Source organism: Ascaphus truei, chromosome 19 (genome assembly GCF_040206685.1).
Source record: "Ascaphus truei isolate aAscTru1 chromosome 19, aAscTru1.hap1, whole genome shotgun sequence".
Classification (NCBI taxonomy): Eukaryota; Metazoa; Chordata; class Amphibia; order Anura; family Ascaphidae; genus Ascaphus; species Ascaphus truei.
In genome coordinates, this window is record NC_134501.1 from 36204550 (window position 1) to 36222354 (window position 17805).

Below are 17805 nucleotides of genomic sequence, written 5' to 3' on the forward strand. Positions count from 1 at the left end.
GCGTTATTAGAAAGCAGTTATGAGATTGGCCCTCATAAGCCAGTGGTGCCGTTCGAGCCTGTAATGGTGTCCTCTCGTGCGCGGTCTCCTTCTACCGGAAGTGACGCTCACCCGGTCTGGTGTCCCGCACAAAACGGAAGTCCCTCCAGGAAACCGAGGCCTCTCCTGACTGCCTCTAGCTGCTGCACCACCAATCAAGCCAACCGATGTGTCCAATGATCTGCTTTGCTGAGCCTCCCACAAGCTGTGTTCCTCTCGGTCTGCTCTCAGTGGGACAAATGTCTGCTCTGCTCTAGCCACGCCCTATGCGTTTCGTCATCGATGATGACTTCTTCAGGGGATACCCATTGGTTGTATCCCCACAGTATTTATAGTGAGGTTCATTTGCAAACATAATTAAAAACAATTAATCAATTACAACATTAATAAAACACTTTAAACTAGTCCATTGGTACAATTACTAATACTACACTGATCACAATGGACAAGTTCTAAGGACCACACTGTACTATTGGAGAATTTTATAGCTCATAAGATGTTAACAAATATATATGGGTAGAAAAAATGAATATTGTACTGAAACTACCTATTTGTGCAATAGAGATAATTGATAAATGTATTAAATCAATATGTAGTGCCATATAGATATGTGGCTACTAATTGAATTACCAAGTACTTACTAGTTGGATAGAATCAACCATCCTTAATGACAATAGATGACAATTAGTTGTGATTCTATTCACAAAACATGATTAGCAATTTGGAACAAGATTTAATTGAGAGATCCCAAGAATTGGAGAATACTATCAAAACTGAATACCATCAATTAACCCCTTTATAGTATGTTCAGCAAACAATGTGCTACATAAATTAAACAAATCAGATCTTAGGGCATGGTATAATACCTGTTGAATGATCCATCTGTGATTGATTGCAATTGGAGTCAGAGGTGGAGCAAAGAAGATGGTTTAAACAAGAACAGAAGAATGCTCAGAAAGGCTAGCAATGAAGTGATGAAGTGACTATGTATAAATGGTGTATAATATATGTGATATTAAATATTAAAGTGTTTGTGATGTAGTAATAGAGTGAAATGGAAAAATAGTAATGATAAATTATATTAATATAAAGATTAGATATTAAAGTGATTGGATGATGTGTGTGTGTAGGTAATTATCCAAATATTATAATAATGAAATATAAATGTGAAGTTGATGATATGAGTTAATGTATAAACTCTAATGGTAATGACGTGTAAAATGTATAAAAAAATGAACATATATGTTGAGACCTGTTTTGGACTCAAACAGACACATCCGCAGTACAATGCATTATTGGGAATATATATAGCCATAATGGAATGCAATGCAATAAATGCCTCAAAAAATTCCTCAAAAAATTCTGTGAAGGATGAATATTTTTAGAGAGTTGACATGTCACCATAGTTCAGAGGGAGTGCCGAAGCACTCAAACCAGACCTCCGAAGGATCACCCACCTGGAGTGATCACACTATGGTGCTAATGTCTATGTGATCATTATGTCCACTTGGGTGCAAAGTATCTAGAATATACATCCAATAGGTCTCCCTCATACACAATCTTTTGAAACGATCACCACCCATAAATGTAGGGGGAATAAACTCGATGCCCATAACTCGTAAGGACCTAGGATCTTTCGAATGTTCATTACAATAGTGGCGGGAGAGATTGTGTGTTAGACACCCATTGATTATATTTCTTCGATGCTCTAAAAACCTCGTGCTTAGGGCTCTTGATGTGCGGCCTACATATTGTAGACCGCACTCACATGATATAAGATAGATCACATAGTCACTAAGGCAGTTGATATATTCTGCTATATCATGTGATGTCCCATTGGAATAAGATTTAAATTTATTGGTTTTTATCAAATGTTTGCACGTTAAGCATCTACTTCTCCCGCATCCAAAGTTTCCCTTAACCCTAATGGGAACAGATCCATCCACTCTACAATTGTTGACTAGCTTGGATGTTTTTAGTTTGCTCGGAGCAATTATTGTTTTTATACTCCTTGCTTTCCTGCGAACAGCTACCTACAATATGGTAGCAATCATTATAAAAAATGGTTAGACAATGTGCCAAAAAGTCAGTTCTACAGATTAAGACGCAACTGTTCAATGGACATAGACTTTTATACCCAGGGTACAGATCTTTCAATGAAGTTCCAGGAAAAAGGCTATGATATGGCAGTTGTTAACAAATCGTTTTCAGATGCCAGTCTACTGGATCGCGTGTCTTTATTGGAGAAATCCAAAAGTAAAACATTATCAAAAAATAAGGTTAACTCTACAGGTTCTGTACCTCAGTTTATTACACAGTTCAATCAGTCTGCCAAACAAATTAAGAAAATAATAAATGACCATTGGAACATCTTGGTTAGCGATCCAGAGATTGGTCACCTGTTGCCAACACATGCTCCTGTGATCTTCAGGAAAGCAAGGAGTATAAAAACAATAATTGCTCTGAGCAAACTAAAAACATCCAAGCTAGTCAACAATTGTAGAGTGGATGGATCTGTTCCCATTAGGGTTAAGGGAAACTTTGGATGCGGGAGAAGTAGATGCTTAACGTGCAAACATTTGATAAAAACCAATAAATTTAAATCTTATTCCAATGGGACATCACATGATATAGCAGAATATATCAACTGCCTTAGTGACTATGTGATCTATCTTATATCATGTGAGTGCGGTCTACAATATGTAGGCCGCACATCAAGAGCCCTAAGCACGAGGTTTTTAGAGCATCGAAGAAATATAATCAATGGGTGTCTAACACACAATCTCTCCCGCCACTATTGTAATGAACATTCGAAAGATCCTAGGTCCTTACGAGTTATGGGCATCGAGTTTATTCCCCCTACATTTATGGGTGGTGATCGTTTCAAAAGATTGTGTATGAGGGAGACCTATTGGATGTATATTCTAGATACTTTGCACCCAAGTGGACATAATGATCACATAGACATTAGCACCATAGTGTGATCACTCCAGGTGGGTGATCCTTCCGAGGTCTGGTTTGAGTGCTTCGGCACTCCCTCTGAACTATGGTGACATGTCAACTCTCTAAAAATATTCATCCTTCACAGAATTTTTTGAGGAATTTTTTGAGGCATTTATTGCATTGCATTCCATTATGGCTATATATATTCCCAATAATGCATTGTACTGCGGATGTGTCTGTTTGAGTCCAAAACAGGTCTCAACATATATGTTCATTTTTTTATACATTTTACACGTCATTACCATTAGAGTTTATACATTAACTCATATCATCAACTTCACATTTATATTTCATTATTATAATATTTGGATAATTACCTACACACACACATCATCCAATCACTTTAATATCTAATCTTTATATTAATATAATTTATCATTACTATTTTTCCATTTCACTCTATTACTACATCACAAACACTTTAATATTTAATATCACATATATTATACACCATTTATACATAGTCACTTCATCACTTCATTGCTAGCCTTTCTGAGCATTCTTCTGTTCTTGTTTAAACCATCTTCTTTGCTCCACCTCTGACTCCAATTGCAATCAATCACAGATGGATCATTCAACAGGTATTATACCATGCCCTAAGATCTGATTTGTTTAATTTATGTAGCACATTGTTTGCTGAACATACTATAAAGGGGTTAATTGATGGTATTCAGTTTTGATAGTATTCTCCAATTCTTGGGATCTCTCAATTAAATCTTGTTCCAAATTGCTAATCATGTTTTGTGAATAGAATCACAACTAATTGTCATCTATTGTCATTAAGGATGGTTGATTCTATCCAACTAGTAAGTACTTGGTAATTCAATTAGTAGCCACATATCTATATGGCACTACATATTGATTTAATACATTTATCAATTATCTCTATTGCACAAATAGGTAGTTTCAGTACAATATTCATTTTTTCTACCCATATATATTTGTTAACATCTTATGAGCTATAAAATTCTCCAATAGTACAGTGTGGTCCTTAGAACTTGTCCATTGTGATCAGTGTAGTATTAGTAATTGTACCAATGGACTAGTTTAAAGTGTTTTATTAATGTTGTAATTGATTAATTGTTTTTCAATTATGTTTGCAAATGAACCTCACTATAAATACTGTGGGGATACAACCAATGGGTATCCCCTGAAGAAGTCATCATCGATGACGAAACGCATAGGGCGTGGCTAGAGCAGAGCAGACATTTGTCCCACTGAGAGCAGACCGAGAGGAACACAGCTTGTGGGAGGCTCAGCAAAGCAGATCATTGGACACATCGGTTGGCTTGATTGGTGGTGCAGCAGCTAGAGGCAGTCAGGAGAGGCCTCGGTTTCCTGGAGGGACTTCCGTTTTGTGCGGGACACCAGACCGGGTGAGCGTCACTTCCGGTAGAAGGAGACCGCGCACGAGAGGACACCATTACAGGCTCGAACGGCACCACTGGCTTATGAGGGCCAATCTCATAACTGCTTTCTAATAACGCTATACTTGTGAGTGGGCATTTGTCTGATTTTAAATGTTCCATAAAATTATTGTTAAACTTTAATGCACTAGGTGTGCGCCTGTTTTCTTTTCTTTTTTCTTTCATAGGTATTCCTAGGGAGTTGTGATCCCTTATAAACGGGCTGCCTATACCTGGATGCATTCACTTGGAACAGGACTCTGTGACTTTTAAGGTTTTTCAAAAGTTTTTAATAGTTTTTTGGAAAAAGTTTTTATTTTCATTTTTTCATATTTTTTATATTTTTCATTTTTCTAGATATTTTTTGTATTACAACATATATTTTTATTTTTTCCAGAAGCATTTTTTAACAATTTTGTCATGTACACTTTGTATTAAAGTTATTACACATTTTATCTTAGAATCACATAGGGTTTTTTAATTATAATATTCCACTTTAGCCACCCCATAGGTTGTATCAACGCAGTTGGCTACTTATTCACAGTTAGGCAGGTTGTTGCATTAGGCGCTCCTTTATTATTTCTGTTTTGTTTTGTTATATATATATATATATACAGGCATACCCCTCATTAACGTACGCAATGGGTCCAGAGCATGTATGTAAAGTGAAAATGTACTTAAAGTGAAGCACTACATTTTTTCCACTTATTGATGCCTGTACTGTACTGCAATCGTCATATACGTGCAGAACTGATGTAAATAAGGCATTTGTAACAGGCTCTATAGTCTCCCCGCTTGCGCACAGCTTTGTTACAGGTAGGGAGCCGGTATTGCTGTTCAGGACATGCAGACAGGTGCATGCGTGAGCTGCCGTTTGCCTATTGGGCGATATGTCCTTACTCGCGAGTGTACTTAAAGTGTGTGTCCTTAAAACGGGGTATACCTGTATATATATATACAGCTAAACCCCGTTATAACGCGCCTCGTTATACCGCGATTCGGTTATAACGCGGTTTTCCCGTGGCTCCCGTTAAAAAAAAAAAAAAAAAAAAAACATTCATTTTTTTTTGCACACTGCACACACTCACTGCACACACTCACTGCACACACACTGCTCATTGCTCACACTGCCACACTGCACACACACTGCACACTGCACACACACTGCTCATTGCTCACACTGACACACTGCACACACACTGCACACTGCACACACACTGCACACTGCACACTGCACACACACTGCTCATTGCTCACACTGCACACACTGACACACTGCACACACACTGCACACACACTGCACACACACTGCACACTGCACACACTGACACTGCACACACACTGCACACACACTGCACACTGCACACACACTGCTCATTGCTCACACTGCACACACTGACACACTGCACACACACTTCACACACACTGCAAACTGCACACACACTGCACACACACTGCTCATTGCTCACACTGCACACACTGACACACTGCACACACACTGCACACACACTGCACACTGCACACACACTGCTCATTGCTCACACTGCACACACACTGCACACTGCACACACACTGCTCATTGCTCACACTGCACACACTGACACTGCACACACACTGCACACTGCACACTGCACACACACTGCTCATTGGACACACTGCACACACACTGCACACTGCACACACACTGCTCATTGCTCACACTGCACACACTGACACACTGCACACACACTGCTCATTGCTCACACTGCACATACTGCACACACTGCACACACACTGTACACTGCACACACACTCCTCATTGCTCACACTGCACACACTGACACACTGCACACACACTGCACACTGCACACAATTATTATATAGAAATAAACAGACAACTGCACTTTAACAGATGTATTTTGCCTGTACAACGTCTTGTGACTTTTGTTTCACAAAGTTAAGGGGGTGGGAAGTCATTGTGCTGTGGAGGTTGGGGGGGTGGCGGGGCCCTGCGCTGCGGCTACGGCGGGCCCTGTACTGCGGCGGGGGGGGGGGGGGTTAGCGGTCTGTGTGTGTGAGTGCGAGTGCCTGTCTGTGTGTGTGTGTGTGAGTGCGTGAGTGCCTGCATGTGTGTGCGCGCGTGTGTGTGTATGAGTGCGTGAGTGCCTGTGTGTGTGTGTGTGTGTATGTGTGTATGTATGAGTGCTCCAGCCCGAGTCCGTGGAGGGAGGGGGGGGGGAGAGTAGCGGGTCCCTCCTGCAGCCAGTGGAGGGAGTGGGGGGAGAGTAGCAGCTCCCTCCTGCAGTCCGGGGAGGGGGGGGAGAGTAGCAGCTCCCTCCTGCAGTCCGGGGAGGGGGGGGAGAGTAGCGGGTCCCTCCTGCAGCCCGTGTAGGGAGGGGGGGGGGAGAGTAGCAGCTCCCTCCTGCAGTCCGTGGAGGGAGGGGGGGGAGAGTAGCGGGTCCCTCCGCTCAAGCCACGCCCCCCCTCCCTGTCAAACCTCCCACCTCCCGCTCCGGCTCTTACACTTACTTACACACACACTCAGACACTTACACACACTCACAGACACTTACACACACGCGAGGGCCCTGTGCTGCGGCGGGGGGGGGGAGGGGGGTTAGCGGTCTTCCGGAGACTGCTTACCTGTCTCCAAAGCTCTCTCAAGTGACTCTACACAGACGGGGGGTGGGGTCGGAGCAGAGGAAAGGCCGCGACCAGCACCACCACCCGCTCCCCCCCCTCCTCCCGCGCAGGCAGCGGGAGCGCCAGGGACAGCGGTGGGGAGAAGAAACCCCCCGCTACCACCTCCATGCAGGCAGCGGGATCTGAGGTAAGCAGCGACCTGAGGGACATCCCCGCTCCCATCTCCTGCCCCGCGGGCTGTCACGCGGTGACAGGGGGAAGCGGGGACAGGAGGGACATCCCCGCTCCCATCTCCTGCCCCGCGGCCTGTCCCACGGTGACAGGGGGAAGCGGGGACAGGAGGGACATCCCCGCTCCCATCTCCTGCCCCGCGGGCTGTCCCGCGGTGACAGGGGGAAGCGGGGAGCGGAGGGACATGCCCGCTCCCATCTCCTGTCCCGCGGGATGAATATGCGCCAAAGCGCGGCGGCCATTTTTTTTCCCGCGACCCCGTTAGTAACGCGGTGGTCTCGGGGTGGACCCCGAGACCCGCGTTATAACGGGGTTTAGCTGTATATAGCACCATCTATGTACAAACACATCCCAGCAGTAATACACGTGACATAATAATATAACATATACAGTAATAAGAATAATTGCTTGAGATATGAAAGTAACATTTAGGAAAAGGAGTCCCTGCCCCGCAGAGCTTGCAATCTAAATGGTAAGTAGGAAGAACGTATAGAAACAGTGGGAAGGTGTTCTGGTAAGTGCCTCTGCAAGTGGCCAAGGTCGATGTATGAAGTGTATAGCATCAGCCATGGAGCTACCCATATGATTCATTGCAGTGTTGTGTTTTAAGGTGGCTCTTAAAGGTAGATAGAGAGGGTGCCAGTTGGGTATTGAAGGTAGGAGCATTCCAGGGGTGTGGGACAGTCAGTGAGAAAGGTTTAAGGCGGGGCCGAGAGAAGACATCCTTGAGCAGAACACAAGAGTCGGGAAGGTGCATAGTGAGAGATTAGGGCTGAGATGTAAGGAGGGGCAGAAGAGTGTAAAGCTTTAAAAGTGAGGAGGAGAATTTTGTAAGTAATACAGGATTTTATAGGAAGCCAGGAGAGGGATTTCAGCAGGGGAGACACGAAGACAGAATTAGGAGACTCTGATACTTCATTTTAACCCCTTTTCTGCCAGAGGGGCCTGGAACGCATTGTTGACCCCACTGGCATAGAATGGGGTTATGCCATTCATCATACTGCTTTATTCATCAATTCACTGTCTTTTCCTAAAATCTACGTGGCTTAAAATATGTATGGCTGCTCCATCAAATCCAACAACTATATTCATGAAGAATTTTCATTTTGTCTATTAAAGGTGCTGTCCCTCCTAGGACCAAAATGAACCAGTAACAGTGACCTGTTTAATATCTTTACGTATCTAGTTAACATGGATATCTAAGACGTGGGAGGTGTTTCATTTTCCTCTTTTGTGTGATATCACTATGTGCTGAACAGGAGTTTGCGCAGACAAAGCCCCCTCCCTCCTCCCTTCTTATCTTTACGGGATCTAACAGGGACAGGGTGGGCTAGAGGTGAAGGAAACGATTGATTGTAAACCCTTGATCAGGGCAATTCCGGGAAGTAGACCAGTAAATGACTGCTAGATTGTAAACTCATGGGAGCTGAGAGAAATCTGTGTCTTTTCTATGTTTAGCTTGAGGGACAATAACATCTCCGATAAAGGGGCCTGCAAACTAATGGACCAAGCTGTACACTGGCCAAACTTCCAGAAGATTGCGTAAGTACGGATGACATATAGTGAAAGCATGAAAGCACTCAGCAATGTAACAACTGTGCAGATTGTGATACCTTTCAGTGGACTAACATTAGATATTTGGATTATACACCGGATTCTCAGGATTCTCAGGTGCGGTGTAGGACATTTGGTCACGGCCGTTTCACCGCGACCAAATCGCCACTCACCTCGCCGCCAGTACATCTCGTCGCTGGCCGCTTTGTTGCCAAGGTAAACGCTAACCTTACCCCTTACCCTAAAACCCCCTTATCTAAACCCCTACTACTAACGCTACACCCTACCGTAAAAACATTAACCCCTTACCCTAAAAACCTATCATTTATCCTAATCCCCTTCCTAAAAACCTTTACCCTTTTCCCTAATCCCCTATCCTAAAAACCTTAACCCCTTATGCTAATCCCCTACCCTAAAAACCTAACTTTACCCTAATCCCCTTCCTAAAAACATTAACCCCTTACCCTAAAAACCTACCATTTACCCTAATCCCCTACCCTAAAAACCTAACCTTTAACCCTAATCCCCTATCCTAAAAACCTTAACCCCTTATGCTAATCCCCTACCCTAAAAACCTAACCTTTCCCTAATCTCCTTCCTAAAAACATTAACCCCTTACCCTAAAAACCTACCATTTACCCTAATCCCCTACCCTAAAAACCTAACCTTTTACCCTAATCCCCTATCCTAAAAATCTAACCCTTTTAGGATAGGGGATTAGGGTAAAGGTTTTTAGGAAGGGTATTAGGGTAAAGGGTTAGGTTTTTAGGGTAGGGATTAAGGTAAGGGGTTAGGTTTTTAGGGTAGGGATTAAGGTAAAGGGTTAGGTTTTTAGGAAGGGGATTAGAGTAAAGGGTTAGGTTTTTAGGGTAGGGATTAAGGTAAGAGGTTAGGTTTTTAGGGTAGGGATTAAGGTAAAGGGTTAGGTTTTTAGGGTAGGGATTAAGGTAGGGGTTAGGTTTTTAGGGTAGGGATTAAGGTAAGGGGTTAGGTTTTTAGGGTAGGAATTGAGGTAAGGGGTTAGGTTTTTAGGATAGGGATTAAGGTAAAGGGTTAGGTTTTTAGGGTAGGGATTAAGGTAAAGGGTTAGGTTTTTAGGGTAGGGATTAAGGTAAGGGGTTAGGTTTTTAGGGTAGGGATTAAGGTAAAGGGTTAGGTTTTTAGGGTAGGGATTAAGGTAAAGGGTTAGGTTTTTAGGGTAGGGATTAAGGTAAAGGGTTAGGTTTATAGGGTAGGGATTAAGGTAAAGGGTTAGGACATTTGGTCACGGCCGTTTCACCGCGACCAAATCGCCACTCACCTCGCCGCCAGTACATCTCGTCGCTGGCCGCTTTGTTGCCAAGGTAAACGCTAACCTTACCCCTTACCCTAAAACCCCCTTATCTAAACCCCTACTACTAACGCTACACCCTACCGTAAAAACATTAACCCCTTACCCTAAAAACCTACCATTTATCCTAATCCCCTTCCTAAAAACCTTTACCCTTTTCCCTAATCCCCTATCCTAAAAACCTTAACCCCTTATGCTAATCCCCTACCCTAAAAACCTAACTTTACCCTAATCCCCTTCCTAAAAACATTAACCCCTTACCCTAAAAACCTACCATTTACCCTAATCCCCTACCCTAAAAACCTAACCTTTAACCCTAATCCCCTATCCTAAAAACCTTAACCCCTTATGCTAATCCCCTACCCTAAAAACCTAACCTTTCCCTAATCTCCTTCCTAAAAACATTAACCCCTTACCCTAAAAACCGACCATTTACCCTAATCCCCTACCCTAAAAACCTAACCTTTTACCCTAATCCCCTATCCTAAAAATCTAACCCTTTTAGGATAGGGGATTAGGGTAAAGGTTTTTAGGAAGGGTATTAGGGTAAAGGGTTAGGTTTTTAGGGTAGGGATTAAGGTAAGGGGTTAGGTTTTTAGGGTAGGGATTAAGGTAAAGGGTTAGGTTTTTAGGAAGGGGATTAGAGTAAAGGGTTAGGTTTTTAGGGTAGGGATTAAGGTAAGAGGTTAGGTTTTTAGGGTAGGGATTAAGGTAAAGGGTTAGGTTTTTAGGGTAGGGATTAAGGTAGGGGTTAGGTTTTTAGGGTAGGGATTAAGGTAAGGGGTTAGGTTTTTAGGGTAGGAATTGAGGTAAGGGGTTAGGTTTTTAGGGTAGGGATTAAGGTAAAGGGTTAGGTTTTTAGGGTAGGGATTAAGGTAAAGGGTTAGGTTTTTAGGGTAGGGATTAAGGTAAGGGGTTAGGTTTTTAGGGTAGGGATTAAGGTAAAGGGTTAGGTTTTTAGGGTAGGGATTAAGGTAAAGGGTTAGGTTTATAGGGTAGGGATTAAGGTAAAGGGTTAGGTTTTTAGGGTAGGGATTAAGGTAAGGGGTTAGGTTTTTAGGGTAGGGATTAAGGTAAAGGGTTAGGTTTTTAGGGTAGGGATTAAGGTAAAGGGTTAGGTTTATAGGGTAGGGATTAAGGTAAAGGGTTAGGTTTTTAGGGTAGGGATTAAGGTAAGGGGTTAGGTTTTTAGGGTAGGGATTAAGGTAAGGGGTTAGGTTTTTAGGGTAGGGATTAAGGTAAGGGGTTAGGTTTTTAGGGTAGGGATTAAGGTAAGGGGTTAGGTTTTTAGGGTAGGGATTAAGGTAAAGGGTTAGGTTTTTAGGGTAGGGATTAAGGTAAGGGGTTAGGTTTTTAGGGTAGGGATTAAGGTAAAGGGTTAGGTTTATAGGGTAGGGATTAAGGTAAAGGGTTAGGTTTTTAGGGTAGGGATTAAGGTAAGGGGTTAGGTTTTTAGGGTAGGGATTAAGGTAAAGGGTTAGGTTTTTAGGGTAGGGATTAAGGTAAGGGGTTAGGTTTTTAGGGTAGGGATTAAGGTAAGGGGTTAGGTTTTTAGGGTAGGGATTAAGGTAAAGGGTTAGGTTTTTAGGGTAGGGATTAAGGTAAAGGGTTAGGTTTTTAGGGTAGGGATTAAGGTAAAGGGTTAGGTTTTTAGGGTAGGGATTAAGGTAAAGGGTTAGGTTTTTAGGGTAGGGATTAAGGTAAAGGGTTAGGTTTTTAGGGTAGGGATTAAGGTAAGGGGTTAGGTTTTTAGGGTAGGGATTAAGGTAAAGGGTTAGGTTTTTAGGGTAGGGATTAAGGTAAAGGGTTAGGTTTTTAGGGTAGGGATTAAGGTAAAGGGTTAGGTTTTTAGGGTAGGGATTAAGATAAAGGGTTAGGTTTTTAGGGTAGGGATTAAGGTAAGGGGTTAGGTTTTTAGGGTAGGGATTAAGGTAAAGGGTTAGGTTTTTAGGGTAGGGATTAAGGTAAGGGGTTAGGTTTTTAGGGTAGGGATTAAGGTAAAGGGTTAGGTTTTTAGGGTAGGGATTAAGGTAAGGGGTTAGGTTTTTAGGGTAGGGATTAAGGTAAAGGGTTAGGTTTATAGGGTAGGGATTAAGGTAAAGGGTTAGGTTTTTAGGGTAGGGATTAAGGTAAGGGGTTAGGTTTTTAGGGTAGGGATTAACGTAAGGGGTTAGGTTTTTAGGGTAGGGATTAAGGTAAAGGGTTAGGTTTTTAGGGTAGGAGATTAGAAGGTTTTTTTTATATAGGATTGAAGCAGGGGGTCTCTGCAGCTGAACCCCATTCATTCCAGCTACGGGAACCCCCTGCTTCCTGAGATACAGACCTCCATAGAGGGTGCCGGTATCTAATGCAAGTTTAAAGCTCTCGAGTCAAGTGGGCCAATAGGAAGCTACATTTGATGACATCACGGCTTCCTATTGGCCCACAGGGCACATGACCTTTGAAAAGCCGCCATTACGTGACCCCTGTATCTTTGGATGCAGGGGGTCCCCGGAGCTGAAATGAATGGGCCCCCTGCTGCAATTCTCTGTAATAAAACAAATGACTGTGTGTGTGTGCTAATATTAATAAGAAAAAGCACAGAAAGTTAGGCACGTTAAATAGGGAAATCCTGTCCCGCTCCCACCCTTTCTTACCTGGATTTCTCCGTCCCCTACTCTTGTAGATTATTCAACAACAATCTGACAGATAAATCTATGGACAGCTTCGCAAATCTATTAAAGCACAAGCAGAACTTCCTGGCATTACGGTAAGTAATTCCCCGGTATAAGTAAGCAATTTACTCATCACTTTCTGATATTAAATACTGTAAATCAGGGACGCTCAACTCCAGTCCTCAAGCTCCCCCAACAGGTCAGGTTTTCAGGATATCTCTGCTTCAGCGCAGGTGTTTTGACAAATTGACATTGTTTTTCGCTTTTTTTTTTCTTCTCATTTTTCAATTCAATTTTTCTTTCTTTCACTTCCCTGTTTTTTCTCTCTCATTTCTTCTCTCTCATTCCTTCTCTCTCATTCCTTCTCTCTCATTCCTTCTCTCTCATTCCTTCTCTCTCATTCCTTCTCTCTCATTCCTTCTCTCCCTCCGCTCTCCTCCCCCCCCCTTTTAACCCTTTCACATTCAATATTCATTATCACATTACATACTCTATATATACAGGGTAGGTATTTTTCAATTTACATATAGATCAATATTATTATCACAGCACCTTATTACTTAGTCATATTTACTGTATATCACAATTTTGTGTCTTATACACACTTAAAGCTGCAGTTCAGTCTTTTTTTTATTTTATTTATTTTTTTACTTCAATAGTTTCATGTGTGCAATCTCTAATTACCTAAAGAACTGTATAGCTGCCAGTCAATTCGTTCTCCATGTATTGATAGGCGAAATTTGGTGACATAATTAGAGCTGACATATGTTTTTATTTGCTTCTGTCAGTCAGTGGAAGCTCATGTATATTCATGAGCACTCCTGCACTGACATGTGTTAGAGGGAGGGCAGGGCTGACAAAGGGGTGTGCCAGGGCTTGTGACAGGACATGAAGGGGCAGTGCCTTAGCAAATTGCTGTTAAAATAGAATACAAGAAAATTGGTCTTTCAAAGTTGTTTTTTTAAAAACAGAAAATGCTAAAAGTATTTTTTTCTTACTACAGAACTGATTTATTAAAAAAAACACACATGCAGGATATTGACTGAACTGCAGCTTTAATAGTACTATTTGGTCTAGTTGGAGCGCCAACCAATTTTTATTTTTAACACACACACAGACACACACACACAGACACACACACACACACACACACACACACACACACACACACACACACACACACACACACACACACACACACACACACACACACACACACACACACACACACACACACATATTTCTCCATTGGGAATTTGAGGTTGGTAAAAACAGTTTAAATGCTTTATATGTGGGATAAGATTTTGCTATAATTTTGTTTCTCTTGTCACTTCCTCCAATACTTTACTGCCCCCCCCCCGGCATTGAAATGGTTAAATGATTTGTTATCTGGGGGGGGGGGTGGATTTTCTTTTTATGTCCCTTAGGTTAGGAAATAACTTAATCACTGCCGCCGGTGGGGAAATATTGGCCGAGGGATTGAAGGAAAGCAAGTCGATCACGTTCCTGGGGTGAGTAGAATAAGCAGCAGCCAGGACTTGGATCCACGTTATTGTCTTTTCGCCGGTTTGCTATCGACAATATAATGAAACGTGTGACTTCCAGGCTCTGGGGGAACAGTATCGGAGATGTCGGCGCTCAAGCAGTTGCGGAGGCTCTACAAGACAACAGGAGTTTGATCTGGCTCAGGTGAGATCCCAGATAGTTTGGGCCAGCAAACCCCACTCTTCCCCCCCCCCCCCCCAGCTACTCCCTGACTCTCTCTCCTCCTCCCCCCAACAACCCGGGTCCCTGCATGTCCCACAGTGGTTAAGATGCAGGATTCTGGGTAGTGACATGCAAATGAGCACACTGATCCGTTCACCTTCAGCTTCCTATATGTTTTATATGTGGATTGCCTTAATTGTGTAAAGCTCAGCCTGAGGCATGGAAGTGCAGAGTCGGTGTACCCACTCAGAGACAGTTTTTTCATCTCTTTGAGCTTGGTCACCGATTCTGCATCGTGAAGCTGGTAATACTGCTCACCTGAGACAGTTAGGAATACGGTGGGTTTTGTCCCTTATTTGCCTGCTTTTTGTAACCTTATAGTATCTGGTTCAGGTAAAACAGAAACTTATAAACTCTAATAATAATAATAATAATACACTTGTTTGACTCCTTGAAGTTGAATGCTCTCACTGAGTGATCTGTTTTCATGTTTAGTCTGGTAGGTAACAACATTGGAAGTTCCGGGGCTCGAGCCTTAGCTGCGATGCTGGAGAAGAATACAATTTTGGAAGAACTTTGGTAGGTATCATTACAAGGTACAGAACATTGCGTTCTATGCAACTCTAAAGTACTGAGTGTTTTGCGCAGACCTTTCTGGCAACAAAGGGGTTAAAATAATTTTACCCGTTACCCTTAATGATGTAGCATACCATGGGCCCTTATGATGTGCTAAGTATGTCATGGCCCTTATGACGCGCTTGGTATGTCATGGCCCTTATGACGCGCTTGGTATGTCATGGCACTTATGACGTGCTGAGTACGATGTGGCCCTTATGATGTACTAGGTACATCATGGGAACTTGCTTGTTTTCTAGGTGGGGATGGAAGTGACGTCTCTTACGGTGCAGCCAGTCTAATTGAAATGGAAGTGGAGCCCCCTCCACTTCCATTTCCGGCATCCTGATCCTGGTTGTGGCCTAGAGCAATCATATGACCCAGAAGTGCTGTAGGTCTGGGGGCAATCTGATGCCGTCAGACCGCCATCACTCTAAAGCAGTGGTTTCCAACCTTTTTTTGGTTAAGGAACTAAAGGCGCGTCTGAGATCAGATGCATTGTAAGGAACCCCAACCCTCTCTAATAGCGTGTTTGAGATCAGATGCATTGTAAGGAACCCCAACCCTCTCTAATAGCGTATCTGAGATCAGATGCATTGTAAGGAACCCCAACCCTCTCTAATGGTGTGTCTGAGATCAGATGCATTGTAAGGAACCCCAACCCTCTCTAATAGCGCGTCTGAGATCAGATGCATTGTAAGGAACTCCAACCCTCTCTAATAGCGCGTCTGAGATCAGATGCGTTGTAAGGAACCCCAACCCTCTCTAATAGCGCGTCTGAGATCTGATAAATTTTATTTTTTTCTGTATTTGGTTTAATTTTCAAATAACCTTAACATTTCTGGGGACCCTTTAAGATGTCCTAGGAACCCCGGTTGAAAAACACTGCTCTAAAGGTTAAGGCTCATTAAGTATATACATATAGTATATACAGTACTAGTGCCAAAGTCTAACAATTGCAGATTTGTTTAAGGAAGCCAATCAGATTCATTACAGAAGGGTGATTTTAAGCCAGCTACTTGGAGTTCCACCATTATATATTATAAATAAAGTTTTAAGTTACCCTTGCAATGGGAAAAAGACCCTCAGTAATTATATACAAATAGTACAGAATCTCGTCTCAAGACCATGAACATTGTTCTTACCAGATTTTGTATAACCTCCCATTTACAGTTGTGAGGGTATTGGGTAAGTGCGGCTATCCCCTTCTGGTGGGAATAAATCATATTCTACCTGCCAAACATAGAAATAACGGTAATTCTCTTTCCCAGCCTTGAAGAAAACCAGCTTGGGGATGAAGATGCCATGTCATTCGCGGAAGCCCTTAAGAAAAACGCGACGCTAAAGACTTTAAAGTATGGATATGTTTGGTACAGTGATACAAAAACAATTATCCCTCTTTCCTCGTTAGTGTCGGGGCTCCATACCTAATAATATCCTAATTACTATATACATTTTGTTGTTGGGCTCCAAAAAAAGAAAACTATCTACAGTATCTATAGCTATCATCTATGTATCTATGTATCTATGTATCTATGTATCTATCTATCTATCTATCTATCTATCTATCTATCTATCTATCTATCTATCTATCTATCTATCTATCTATCTATCTATCTATCAGCTCATCATCTTCAGCCATTGTGGATCCACTGCTAGGTGAAGGCCTGCCAACAATTTTCCAGGTACTGCGGTTGCAAAAGTAATCCAAATGAAAGGAACGCGATACCCAGTGGATATTAAAATAAGACAAAAAATGAGAAATATAGTGTAATAGGAGCGGGCTATCGTGAGATACGTGAGGGACACAAGATCAGCAGTGAATAATCAGCTGGAGAGGCTGGGACGCTTAACTCTCAAATATCACATCACCGATGAGGAGAAACAGCCGATCCCGTGGCTACAGAGTCTGTATTACATGCTGATTACCACAATACCTTTTGTGAGTGCAACTATTTATGTGCTTTGTATAATATATTTTCCATTACGTATTACACTATATTTCTCTTTTTTTTGTCTTCTGTTAATATCCACTGGGTGGCGCATTCCTTCCATTTTGATTACTTTTGGATTTCAAATTGCCAACAGTATATTGCAAGGAAAACTATTATTACTCCTACAGTAGGTATTTTGGTTATATTTCGAACTTTTGATGTTTTGCACGATAATACTGTTCCCATTTTTTGTACACTATATATGTAGATACACTTTTTAGAATTATTTTGGTACACTTTAGTGGAGTTTTATGTATACTTTGTAGCATTGTTATATATGGTTTGATGGTTATTATAGATTTCTTAGAAATATATTTTCACACATTTTGTATTATTACTTATTGCTGTTTTTACTCACTATATAGAGAGAGTAGCACTAGAGAGTATTCTTCTTTTCTTTTTATATAACTGCGGTTACAGCCTCTCTTCTCCACGTCGCTCCAACACATTTTATGATTTCATGCTCCCATCCTACTTTTGGTCGTCGTCTTGGTCTTTTAATTTACCTTGGAATCCAGTCGAGTACCATCTTCGTGCAACAATGATAATTTCTTCTTGCGATATGTCCGAACAACTGCCATTTTAATTTTTTCACTGTTGTGATGATGTCACAGACTCTTATTTGGTTTCTAACCCATTCATTCCTTTTT

General features: G+C 42.1%; 1 protein-coding gene across 1 annotated transcript in view; it reads left to right on the forward strand.

The window, feature by feature from the left end:
• The window catches only part of NOD2 (nucleotide binding oligomerization domain containing 2), a 155087-nt gene that overhangs the window by 112006 nt on the left and 25276 nt on the right, over positions 1-17805 (forward strand). The window contains exons 5-10 of the mRNA XM_075577144.1: positions 8760-8843; positions 12851-12934; positions 14267-14350; positions 14445-14528; positions 15042-15125; positions 16433-16516. Of these exons, the coding sequence (XP_075433259.1) occupies positions 8760-8843; positions 12851-12934; positions 14267-14350; positions 14445-14528; positions 15042-15125; positions 16433-16516 (504 nt within the window). The remainder of the gene's footprint in view (positions 1-8759; positions 8844-12850; positions 12935-14266; positions 14351-14444; positions 14529-15041; positions 15126-16432; positions 16517-17805) is intronic.